We start from the raw sequence: 12,958 nt of genomic DNA on the forward strand, positions 1-12,958 counted from the left end.
ATCGCACGAAAATTACGTTGTAAAAATATGCGAAAAGTCATATCAACAGGAGTAAAGTTGTGATAATGTGAATATTCATAATAATACGAGAATAAATTCGTAATACAAGCGTAAAGTCATACTATACGTGGATCTATGTTGCTCTGCAAATCCTCTTTAGATCTTAAATCTTGCCATTTTATTTAACAAATAAAATATTAAAAATATTTTCTATGACATAATCAGTCGTCTCATTCTTGAAACAGAAGTACGTTTGGGCCTCTAACCACAGTGCTCTTGGAATGGGGGCCAGAGGTGCCCTGCTGGTCTGAAAGCCTGAGGCCCTGGCTCAGCTGGCTCAGGCCCTGGTTCGGCTTTGAAAACCGATAAAGTAGAAACAGGATGACACGTTTACACTTCAACATTAAAACTGGCAACAAAAAAGAAGGAAAATCTCAAAATGCAGCCGAGGATTTGTGTTTGACCACATTTAACCGGGACTGCCAGCAGAACGAGCCTCTGCCTGTTATCCCAGTTACCATGATGGGTAAATCCCAGCAGCGGTAGACCTGCCACACTGGGAGGAATCAACGATGGCACGTCTGCTGGCCTCTTGCTGCAGTCAAGCCGATGCCTGCACACCACTGAGGGTGTGATCACACATGCATCATGTCTCTGTTATCCCCAGCATGCAAAGGTTGACAACTTGATTCTTTTGGGGGTTGCTTTTTTTTTTTTTTTTTTCCCAAAATCACACCCATAAAAATAGAAACAAGCACATGTGGCGTCTTGCCGATGCTGCCTTGGTGATCCGTCAGCGGCGCGGCCGGATCCGTTTAGATGGCGGGGAGAGGAGAAATCTAATATGAGCAGCTGTAAATGTGTTTGGCGTGATGGACGTTGGTTTCTGTATCCCTCCGGTTGGAAGAAACAGCTATATACGTATTAAATGTCAATAATCATCCAATTATAGCTCCTGCGCGCCTTCCTTAAAGGCGGTTGGAGACCAGACCTGATAAACGCAATTATTTCTAATAGAATCTGAAAAACACAGTTCTCACTTTAGCAATCAGATCTGAAGCAGAAAGTCTCAGGAGTTCAGCGTGAACGCCCGTCAGAAATCCTGTTAATTAATACCAGAAACCCTGAGTGTTATCCCTTTGTCTCATTCTATTGTCTTAAAAATGATCCTATCATACCATGTTCTCCCACCTCGGACCTACGGAATGAACGGAGGACAGGTGCCTGGGATGAAGCTGGGAAATGGCGGCCTATCCAGGTCAATCCATCTATCACTGTGCAGTTACTCAGTCGGAGGACAGCTCCCTGACAGAGGTCTGAGTGGTTCGAGATTAAGATGGAAGAGCCAGAGAGTTATAACTTCTGAGCCCCCCCTCCTCCTTCCTTCCTTCCTTCCTTCTGTAGAGGAACCTTGACAAGGAGGACCTGCCCCAGTATGGCAGGGAGATTTACTTAGAGGGCGATAAATGGAGAAGGTTCTGCCAAAGTCATTCATGTTTTTATCTGTCATTGCTTTTTTTTTTTTAACGCCGCAACCAACATTTTCTGTGGGTCTGTAAAGGATTCTCCATAGTTATGAATGTCCTAGAATAAACCAGGAAATGGATAAAACCATCAAATAAATTCACCTTTTATTACAATACCAGAATGTCAAAAAAAATAATAAAAAATCCCAGATACCTCATTTATTGGCACCCAAACACTTCTCATTAAGCTCACATTCCTTAGCCACAATTCAAAATGGGCAAGACAAGTGAACATGGAAGTCAAGTAAGAAAAATACATTTATCTTTCATAGTCAGATATTGAATATAAGAAAATGTGGCCAAATCTCATCAGGGCAATACCTCACGGTAAGCAGGAGGATAAAAGCCTTGGAAGGTCATCGTGTCACCATGGCAACCGCTAAATGCCAGCCGATTGTTGGAAGGAAGGTCAGGGGAATTTCTCTTCTGTCCGACCACCACTAACATAAACACGGAGTTTGCGTAAGTCTACTGGACCTTTGCCTTGGTAAGAAACTCTCTGATATAAAACAAAAGAAGTAAAAAAAAACAAAGAAATGACACCAAGACAAGTTTATCAATCTTAAAAAGACATCCAGAGCAGACATAGAAAAAACAGCCGCCATGCTTCTTAAATTTAGAAGAATACAGATAAAACTCAGAGTGCACCGATGGCAGTTTTCTGGCCGACCACTGATCTTTAAAAAGCCTGACCTGTTGATTCTGGTTTTGGCCGATATAAAAATTTTTTGTCTTAAAAGTTTCCAAATATAACAACAAAGTCGTTAAGTTGGAAACAGTTGGGTGACTATTGTTAACGGAGAATGAGCAGATGTTACTCTGCTGTGGTTTACTCTCACATTTACTCTCGTACATCAGTGCCTGTTTCAGTGAGGTTAGTGGATGACAAAATCCACCTTTCGCCTGGAAAACAAACATTAACGATTAAAGAAAGGAGCCACAAAGCTTCCCCTCACCTGTATGCGTCCTCTGGTGGGCCTTCAGGTGGGAGCTCTTGGTGTACACCTTCCTGCAGCCGTTGAACTGGCAGCGGTGGATCCTCTTCTTGTTCTCTGGTAGCTCTCCCCCGAGTAGGCATGCCGCTCCTTCCTCTTCCTCTTTCACCTGGACTGGAAGCGCGTGTCCTGCCACTAGCCGGGCAGCGCTGAGCCCAACCTTCCTGGCCACGAGCTTTAAGGTGAGCGTCCCGTCCGCTGAGGCCGTCAGCGTCTGGCTGGGTTTGACAAGGTGCCGGCCCAGCTCCGGAGAAGACGGGGGAGTTAGAGAGGTGACGGCACTCAGCTGGGCCAGGTGGACCCCTTCCGTTGCGTCTGAAGTTTCTGGCCCCTGCCCTTTGGGTTTGAGGTCTTTTGTTGAGGTTAGATTCTGCCTCATTGGACACAGGGTGACAAGAGGTGGACTTGGCGGTTCAGGGAGGCCTGGGAGCAGAGCCTCAGACAGGTCTTCTTCACCGTCCTCCTTCAAGTAGGCCGGAGTCAGGAGGCCGTCCAGGTCCTGGTCGAAGAGCTCTGACAGACGCTTGGGCTCCGTCTGCAGGTAACGCTCCAACTCCAGGCAGGTCTGCAGCACAGAGAGAAACACTCATTTACATTCAGATCAGGCAACTTTCAGGCATGTCCGTCTTCCCTCTCACGTACCACTTAGCTGTTTCAACAGCCATCAGATCATCCGTTATGCTCCAACATAAAAAAAAAAACCTGCATGACGCTCTGCTGCGTTGCACAGCTGTCACACGCACAGATAGCCACAATGACAGCCATGATTACCTGAAAACTCTAGCAAGACGGCTGATTAAACCCTGATTGATTGCAACTGCTGCAGAGAAGAGTGGGTAGCAGGGGAAGAAGTCCCAAACTGTGCAAAACCCCCACCGAGCAACATTTTATGGAGCTTTGACAAACCAGCTTCCCCTGGGTAGAGATAGGGAGATTTATTCAGCTGTAGTTATGGTCTGCTTCATCCCTATTACTCCAAACACTTTTCCCTACGGAGAGCAAATAAGACTTGCATCCCCTATTCCTGTGAACTGGCATCCTGAGAAGTCTATTACTTCACAACAAGCTGGCAAGATTCTAAGCAGCGAGGGCCCGGCGTGGGGAGCGAGACGCTCCGTGTCCAAGGATGAAGCTATTATGTTGGAGCGGAAACGGCGGCGGTTTGATCCCAGGGATGGTTGTGTTTCGCTTGTACCCGCTAACCCATTCTGACAGCCGAGATGGAGGCTAGCGGCTCCGTTGGGTGCGTGCAACTCGCCTCTTCGTTGGCGCGTAAATAGGCACTGACAGACAGGAGTAGCTGGTCCCATTATCAGGAATAAGACTGCACAGACTGAACACATCAGAGACGTTTAGGATCCCACTCCGAACTCGCCTCTTTCCTTGTTTGCACCTTCTAAAAATAGAAGGAGTGTCTGTTGCTAAGGGAGTGTGGTTGCTCCTCGAAGCTATTTCTTTCTAGGAACAAAACAGGGCTTCAAATTAAAAAGCTGTTCAGGACACATCTACAGTGAGAAGTGGAGGTAATGCGCCGTGTCTCCTACACTGCAAAAACTGAAATCTTAGTAAGATTAAATATCTTAAATTAAGGAGATTTTTCTTGTTTTCTTTCTGACAAGATAATTTTTCTCACCAAGAGGGATTTATGTTAGAATATTTTTCTTATTTTAAGTGTTTTTGTACTTAATTATCTCAGTAAGATATAAAAGCTTAATGTTAAGAAAATATTACTTATTATGAGTAGATATGTGCTAGAATCTAGAATATCAATATTTACCAATCAAACTTCAAGTCTAGAACTTATTTTATATAAGTAAAAATTTCTTATTTCAAGCACAGAAAGCGAAATCACATACTTAATGAAATGTCTTCAGATAATTAAAACAGACTATGTCCAAATGGAATCCTTTGTGTTTTTGTCAATGAAAAATAAAAAAAAACCCATGAACTTATACTCTTGTATAAGTTGGCAGAGTGTACTGGAAATTATAATTTAATATTTAAACGGTTGACATTTAACACAACAATTTCAGAGACAATATCAGCTTATATATCAAGATAATTCTTGGCATGTTTCCATCTGCTAAGGACCTTCTTAATCTGATCTTCTTGATGTAAGATGTGGGACCTCTTACTGACATGTCATGAAATTTCTATTGATGTGTGATTTGAAATGGCTGGTATTCCACACAATGAGATTAGAATCAACAATATTGATTGGGTCAATGTCATGATAAATATTTTAACTTTTGGTTTATATTTCAAATTCTTACTTTATAAGTTACTAATATTAGTTTGAACAATATTTTATTCATCATGTTTGTAACCCCTTTTATGACATCATACAATCCAAATGGGAAAGCGCCCAAAATGTCAGTGAGATAGTATTAATGTTCGATACAACAGATTTTCTTTCCGATCCAATACCGAGTAAAATTTAAGATGGTATTGGCAATACAGATCCCATACTTTGTGCAAAGACAGTTAATTTGTTTCTTAATTAAATAAAAAATAAATGTAATCCATATCTTGGCTTCATAAAAAGAACACAATGTACTCTGATGCACTCATTTTAAACTCAGAAGTACATTGAGACAACAATCTTGTTTACTATAAACTATTTTAATTCAGCAGAAATATACAAAATATGTGAAAATGGAGTTGCAAACTAAAAAAAAGAAAATTAGTAAAGTAATAACCCTACTAAATATACTGCTCAAAAAAAATAAAGGGAACACTTAAGTGTTCACTTAAGTGTTTAAGTGTTCCCTTTATTTTTTTTTTAGCAGTGTACATCATTGTTTAATTATTAAAACTACTATAAAATGACAGCTGAAATAGCTCCGTGTCACTTTTTTATAATCTGTCAACATGTCCATTTCTGAGTGAGTGAGCGTCAGCAGCACGCTGCGCATGGGCATTACGTCCTTACACCTTACATACTTACCAGGCGGAAGAAAAAGTAGTTCCCATTAACAAMGTTTCATTTAGGCAAGATCTCAATAATTTAGTTACTTTCTAACGTGCTCTTGTTAATCTACATTATCTCAAATTACTAAAATGTTGAAAGTATTGATCCTTGGATCTGACAATAGATTTTAAAGAATTAAGTTCTGGTATCGGAAGAATCGATATTTCAGTATCAATCCGCACATCACTAACGGCAACGCCAGAGATCATTTAACTGCCCTGATTAACGGTTAATTCAGTTGTAACAGCCTAACTAAGCTTTTATCTACTGTACTTTTATAAGATTTTCTTTTGGCAAATTCTCTAATCTCGGTTGGACATGGATGAAGATGGAGGACTTTTTTACGTGTATAGACCCTACAGCTGCTGTACTCAGAGGTAAGTTTAAAGTTGTCTGTCTTTCTAAGATAAGCTAACTGAAGCTAGTTAGCATGTCGTGATATGCCAATTTTCATCCGCGGTTAAAGAGCCGCTCTTGTGAATATGAGCTTTGAACCACAATAGATGTGGCTTAAAAATAATATCGACACGAGTTCTTGGTAGCTTCCGTTTTTTAACATAGCTAAGATGGCTTCTCATTCGTAGCTTCTGATTCGGGAAATGGTTAAAGGGCAATTCCGCCTAGTATTTCACTAACTGAGGGTGTTTGATGTGCTGTAATTTAAAAACTTAAATGCAATGAGTCTAATAGCCTAGGTTAGATATTCCACACTGTTACCAGGATATTTTAAACACTATTTTTAATTGGTGAATTTAAGTAGTAGTTTGATTTAATTAAAATGACTTTCTTGCCATCTTGAATTCATGTAATATTGTAATTGAGCACATGAACTAAAATAAGACTTGTTTTATTTTTCAAGTAAACCAAACTGTTGCCATGGTGAAGCCTATGCCGGATAAGTCTCCAATCACGTATTGCACCATCTACAAGAAACTTTGAAACTTTGGGAATTGCAAGTGACGGAGTCCTTCACATTCTTGAGGTAAGAAATGTATGATACTGATTCATCATGACACTGATTAGTCCCTTAAACGTGATTTGTTTTGTGATTGTTTTTCTGTCTGTGCTCCAAATAGCAGATGACCCAACAACTTCAAACAAGACCACTTTTCAGCTCTGCGGTGATCGTGAAACCAACTTTCTACTGGCCATTGGAACCATGCCTGCCCTGATCTTCTGAAAGGAGGACATCACAGCTACTACACCTTTCAGCATGCTTGTCTGTGGCCACTCCTCTCTGTGCTGCTGACAGAYGTCTTGAGAACGGCGTCCGTAACTGAGGCAAGACTTCCACATATAAAAGGCTATGGCTTATTGGAAGAAGTTCATTGCGGAGGAAGCTCCTATTGTTGACATCTAATCCCAAGATTTTTCTTTGCTTTGGACAATTTGGTTTGCTTGACTCTTAGGGCATCTTATGAGTGCGGCAGATGTGTCAGATCGTCATTDTTCTGTCATTTTACAGGATTGTTCCAGAATCAGATGCCCATCCAGACTTTAAATTCTGGCCAGTAGTCATGTTTTATTTTGTTTATGTGAAACTTAAATGTAATAAAGATGTTAAAAGTAATTGAACTTATGTCTTCATTTCAGCAAGCCAATAACATCTCTTGTTCCAGTATTCACAGGATCAATTTGTAGATTTTTGTCTTGGCATAAGAACCTTGAGTAAAGCTATGACGAAATATATATTTTAATCCTATGCAACAATAAAAATAAACTAGATTTAGGTATATCACTGCAAAAAGTCCCCTTTCAAAAACAAGAAAAAAAGTACAAAAATAGGGTATAATCTTCTTAAAATAAGAAAAATTATCTGCCAACAGAACAAGAAAATTTATCTTGTCAAGATTTTCTAAAACAAGAAAAAATATCTAACCAAGATAAACCTACAAATATCTTAAAATTAGTGTATTTGTACTTAAAACAAGCCAATTTTACTAATACAAATAGAATATATGAGATTTATTTTCTTAATACATAGAGCATTTTTCTTAAAATAAGAATATTTTACGCTATTTCAAGAAATTCAGTGTCAAGTAACATTTTCTTTACTTGAGATAATTTTTCTTAAAATAAGATAATATATCTTACTCGTATAAGTAAAATTGGCTTGTTTTAAGTAAAAATACACTAATTTTAAGATATTGTAGGTTTATCTTGGTTAGATATTTTTTCTTGTTTTAGAAAATCTTGACAAGATAAATTTTCTTGTTCTGTTGGCAGATAATTTTTCTTATTTTAAGAAAATTATACCCTATTTTTGTACTTTTTTTTCTTGTTTTTGAAAGGGGACTTTTTGCAGTGTATTCACACTGTACGCCTACATCTTTCTTCTTTCCTGCAGTGAATTGTCTTTGTTGGTTCAAGGCAATGAAATTCCAATAAAATAAAAGGGATTTATCCTCTGTTATGCCTACTTTCAGGGCTAAATTAAGTATTGATGGTGTGGAAACATGGGAAGCAGGGAATATACCGGCACTTTAGCTTTTAGAGATATAGAAGAAAAAGAACCTGCTCTGTCCGGAACATTATCTGAAAGTATCTTTCAGCCTCTCGTCACTTCATCTTCAACTCAACCCAGATCAATTTCCTGAATTCAACCTTTTCCTCTGTCCTCCTTTTTCCTCGTCGTCCCCAGTTGAGGACTAATTATCTTCTAAAACCAGCAAGTCGAAGGGGACTTTATTCAACAAACTGCTGAGGACTGCAAACCACACTGTGTGTGCTTGAGGTAGTTCAAGGAAGCAGAAAAGAGGATAGAAGGCGTTAAGCGAGAGACGGTGCAGAGCAGGCGATGAAGGAGAAGGAGTGATGGAAGGACAAGGCGAGGTAGGCAAGCAGAGGTGAAGAGAGAGCAAGGGAAGGTCTTGACTTCATTCTCACCACGGGGGGTGAATCCGCTTTGCAACCGTGACATTTGGCGTAACGGGATCCTGTCAGCGGGCAAACCGCAGGGCCTCGCGTTCGTGCACGCTAAATGTTAGGTTGCGACCCAAGGTGATGGACTACGATGTCGCGTGTGACACAGCGTGCCGACGTTCAGGCATGCACTGTACTTACACCCCAGCATGCATGCGGAATGAGGGACGCTGACAAGGTAAGGAGGATAGAAGAGATTCCAGGTGAGTAGGTGGCAAGTATGACAAGCTTATCATGCACCTTTTTCTAGCTTCTGTGTTCCTCCCCATCACTCCATCAAGCCCCTTCCTGCCATCCTTACCTCTCCTCCTCCCCCAGGTGGTGGCATTAACATTGTAGCAGAGAAGGTCATGCAGCTGATCAGCAGTTCCTGTGCGCCCGGTGGGCAGTGATGAGGGTAAGCTTTACTGTATGCAGCAAGTTCGACCGTGTATGCCCATAATTTGGCAAGTGCGAGTGAATGTGAGTAATTACCACACTCCATGTGCAATTATGCAGCTCTTGTCTGCATGTTTGTGCGAACACCTACGCGCATGCATAAACATGTCTCTTGCTGGTCTCATGGCATTGAGTGGGCAACTTGCATCCGTGTGTAGGCAAGTAATCAAGCGCCGAAAGTTTGGCACAACAGCCAGGATAAAGGAATGCTCCTGGATTAAGTCCAGTTTGGACAACGCTGATCTGGAGACACGGCAGCAGTTGGCTCCGCGCAAACCCAGGGTCCGTTTCCTAAAGGGCTCTCGGGATGAGTCCTTTATGGCAGCCAAGATAAGCTGAGACAAATCCAGTGGCTGATCCAACATCCTCGGCTGCTCCAGCAAAGAGAAGCGGCTCTCCGTTGTGGGGTAGGATTGATGAATAATTTATTTCAGAATATTGACAAGCGTGACAGCTCTAACCTCTGGATTAAGCTCTCAACTGGATACTACTGTATGGTTTCACTCTCTTTAAAGGGTGAGAAATAAACTCAAGAGTTTATTTCTGTGGATGCTTGGATGGTTGTTAAGAGATTTTTGCAGAGAGAACCAACAGCATCAAGGAACTAATTTATTCAGGGGAAGTCTTATCAGGCTGCCAGATAGGATACCCATAAACAAATAAAGTAATTTTTTCCTGATGCCTCTGTGGACCTGCATTGATTCTTTCACCTTCTTTTGAAATTATTATAGTGTCAAAGTAGGAAGAGACACGCTCCAAACATAAGTCCCTGATTCAGCAACAAGGACTACAAGTTTTCATATAAGGTGACTACAGTGACTAAAGTTATACATTTTTCCAAGATTGATAAGAGAAAATGTAAACTGATGAAACACTCTGCCAAGACACCGAGAGCAAGACTGAAGGAGATGATGACATTGCTGTCCAGTATTCTCCTGTATACTCTTGATGTCTCCAAATGTTTTCAATAAAGAGTAAGGTTAGAAGACAAAAGATTTTCTTTTGAAGGAAAAACAGAGCTGGCTAAACTCCCAAAACCTTTTGGACATATATATGTTTGGTGTGAATAAATCCAAGAAGAATTTCTGGCCCTTAAATCCAAGAGTTTGCAACAGAAACGTCTGCATCACCTTCAGAACATGGGACGACTTTTCTTTTTGTTCTAGGTAGATAACATAAACAGTTCCAAATGCTACTTATATCGACTGAAACTTTCTGCCAAAAATAATCTCAGAATACCTGTCAAGAAGAAATCACAAACTTTAGCAATGGCTCTGTTTTTGTTTCCCGTGTAAGCATTGCGGCGAACCCGAAGTGGCTGAATGAAATCCGACGACGATTTCATCTAAACTGTTTGCCATCACAACATTCTGACTGTGATATATCAAAATGCCACTGATAAGAAGCTGTAGCGAGAGAGAAAAAAGAAAAATCAAATCGTGTCGGTTGCAACAAACCCACACTGACCTTTCCGGCCATCACCAGCCAGTTTTCCTGGTTATGTCAGGTAACACCTCTTGTAATTGGGGAGGCAGTGAAAGGTTAGGAGGAGGCTGATAATGACTGACGGGATGTGGGCATCAGCGAGGAGCTGAAAGGATCAAGACGTTTCATCTGCTTATCTTTTATGGTTAATTCCTGTTTCTTAAGTTTAGAGAAATGTTGAGAAAGAAAGAACACAAGGAAGGAAATAAGGAAGAAAGGACACATGGAATGAAGGAAATGGCATAACGCAATAAAGAAAGTCTTTTCCAGACTGTGTAGGATCCCTGTGCCATGACTATGTTTTCAGCTTTAACTCCATTCAGCAATTCAGTGCATAAAGCTTTACATGTTCATAAAAATCTCATATTTTCTTATTCAGGTTATATTTACTACAAAACCATGGACAATTGATACTAAAACAGCAGAAAATACCTGACACATGAAAGCTGTTTGTTTATACAGAAAACATTTGTGTTTATACACCTCAGCTTTGAAAGGCTTGTATTGCACCAGATATTTTCTGACGCTTTCTAAAGTCTGACCAGCAAACCTGATCCACTTACTTCCACCTATTCCCTTTAAATCTCCACTTCTCCTTCTCCTCCTCCTCCCTCCATCCTCCCCTCCCCTGTTCCATCAGGCCCTGCTTCTGGCAGCGCATGCTCTCTCCCATCTCCTCCCTTCACATTTGGCCCGCGCCGAGCCGCCTGCCATAGCATCAAAGCTCCTGCTGCTTCCCAACTGTTAGCGCCCCGCCACGTCGCTAATAAAAAGCCTGGGTTATAAATATGAACAGAGGAGCATGCATATGCCCTAAAGGAGGGCCCAAAACACCACTAAACAGATAAATGTGATGGGAAGGATGCGGCTCATTAATTTTAGGGTGATCGTGTTTGGTTTTTACAGATGCCATGATGGAGACAAGGTGCTATGAATAATATTCGCCGCTTATGGCAGCAGGGTTGAAAAGGGCAAGACTTTTAAGAGGCCCCTGAGCTGGAGGGGGGCCATGCAGCTCTATTGTTAAAGACATGGAGGGTGAAGCAGGGGGGCGGAGGGGTGCTGTCACATCTTTTAAAAGATGACTTATAACTCCCAGCAGTGTCGTCTCTTCGTCAGGTTGCATAATTCCTGATAAAATACGGCAGTTTTCTGTTTGCCTGCTCATCTTAATGCTTTATGTAAAACACAAATTGCTTGTTCATATATCATATCCAGAATTGTCCTAACCCAAAATCGGTTTTAAATCAAATATTGGAAACAATATGCATGAAAAAGGTATGTAACCATGAGAACGGCAGGCGAGCTGTACTCTTTTCTAAAACCTTGAGCTGTACGGACTTAGAAAGTCTAAAATTTGAAAATATAAGTTTTACATTTTAAAAAAGTCTTACATTTACCAAATTATTTTTTTGTCTTAAGTTATTTTAAGTATGTCTTTATCTGTACACCAGCATAATGCTACGAAACCCCTACTCTAGACCCTCTACACTACACAAACACAAAACCTTACCAAGTAGTTTTTGTTTGGTTTCTAATGCGAATATCTTACTGCACTTAAAGCTAAATAAAAAGTAACTTTTTAGCAAGATATATAGACTTGTTTAAGTAAAACAATTCCTTAATATTGATGAAAAGGTACTAGATTATTTCACTTTACAACAAGACACTTAAAGGCACAACATCATAAACTCCTCTGTGACCGATGGTGGAGGAGGTATTATGATGTGGGGCTTCAACTGGTGTTTTCAAACATTATGTTGGTTGAGGATACGCTGCAACAAAGTAATGCTAAAATTATATATCGTAACCGGTTTTATTGTACAAACCAAATGTGTTAAAATCTGAAGTATCATTTCTGAAACATTAATTCTCATGGATTCCTGAGCTCTGCTCTCATTCTGTTTCTTTGGATTGTGTCACCGCAGCAGGACAGCCTTGGCACCGCGTGCGCCTCTGATTGCCATCATCGTTCGCCACAAATTGGAAAAACAACCCCTTTGTCATCGACGTGACACACTGATTATTTGCTTTGGCCACTTTCACAGGCGGAGTTTGCTTACTCATTTCGAAAGTCAGAAACATTCATGTCACGGATGAATTTCCATCCGCTCCTCAACCGCCTCTCTCCGCTTCTTTTGTTGCGTCGCATTCGAGTGGCGGCCTGTTTATTGCTCATCGTGTTGTTTTTTTTTTATTCAAACCACACAAAGCAAGTGGTCAGAAAAAAAGAGGCCTTGGTTTCTTTTCACTGGATGTGAGGAGAGCTGTACCTGGGATTAAAAATCCCCGTGAGAAATTAATCACTTCATTTTTTCCCCTCCCCTACAGGTAGGTAACAATCACATCAGCACAGACATCGATATGAAACCTCTCCCACTAACTAAATTGTCTCATGATTCTTCCCGTTCTTTTGATTTCATTTTTTACGACTCGACCGACTTTGTTTACAGTCGTCTTTATTATCGCCGCTTGTATTTCAGCGGATGAGTCCGACACTTTTATGGAGGTAAAAGTTTGGGTTGTCGTTTGATTCAAAGCGTAGCGTTTCTCTTTGTGTGTGTGTGTGTGTGTGTGTGTGTGTGTGTGTGTGTGTGTGTGTGTGTGTGTGCGCGTGTGTG

At 40.8% G+C, this 12,958-nt stretch overlaps 1 protein-coding gene and 1 long non-coding RNA gene across 3 annotated transcripts in view; one reads left to right on the top strand and one right to left on the bottom strand.

Moving 5' to 3' along the window:
• Nucleotides 1-12,958, bottom strand: part of klf7a (Kruppel like factor 7a) — a 48,989-nt gene that overhangs the window by 13,835 nt on the left and 22,196 nt on the right. The window contains exon 2 of the mRNA XM_008423636.2: nt 2,483-3,086. Coding sequence (XP_008421858.1) covers nt 2,483-3,086 — 604 coding nt within the window. The remainder of the gene's footprint in view (nt 1-2,482; nt 3,087-12,958) is intronic.
• On the top strand, nt 5,284-7,062 carry LOC103473398 (uncharacterized). Of its 2 annotated transcripts, XR_535017.2 has the most exons (3): nt 5,289-5,869; nt 6,352-6,474; nt 6,569-7,062. It is a non-coding gene; the product is annotated as an uncharacterized LOC103473398 (long non-coding RNA). The 2 variants fall into 2 exon arrangements; XR_001777499.1 differs by having other exon boundaries at nt 5,284-6,474.

Source organism: Poecilia reticulata, linkage group LG2 (genome assembly GCF_000633615.1).
Source record: "Poecilia reticulata strain Guanapo linkage group LG2, Guppy_female_1.0+MT, whole genome shotgun sequence".
Classification (NCBI taxonomy): domain Eukaryota; kingdom Metazoa; phylum Chordata; class Actinopteri; order Cyprinodontiformes; family Poeciliidae; genus Poecilia; species Poecilia reticulata.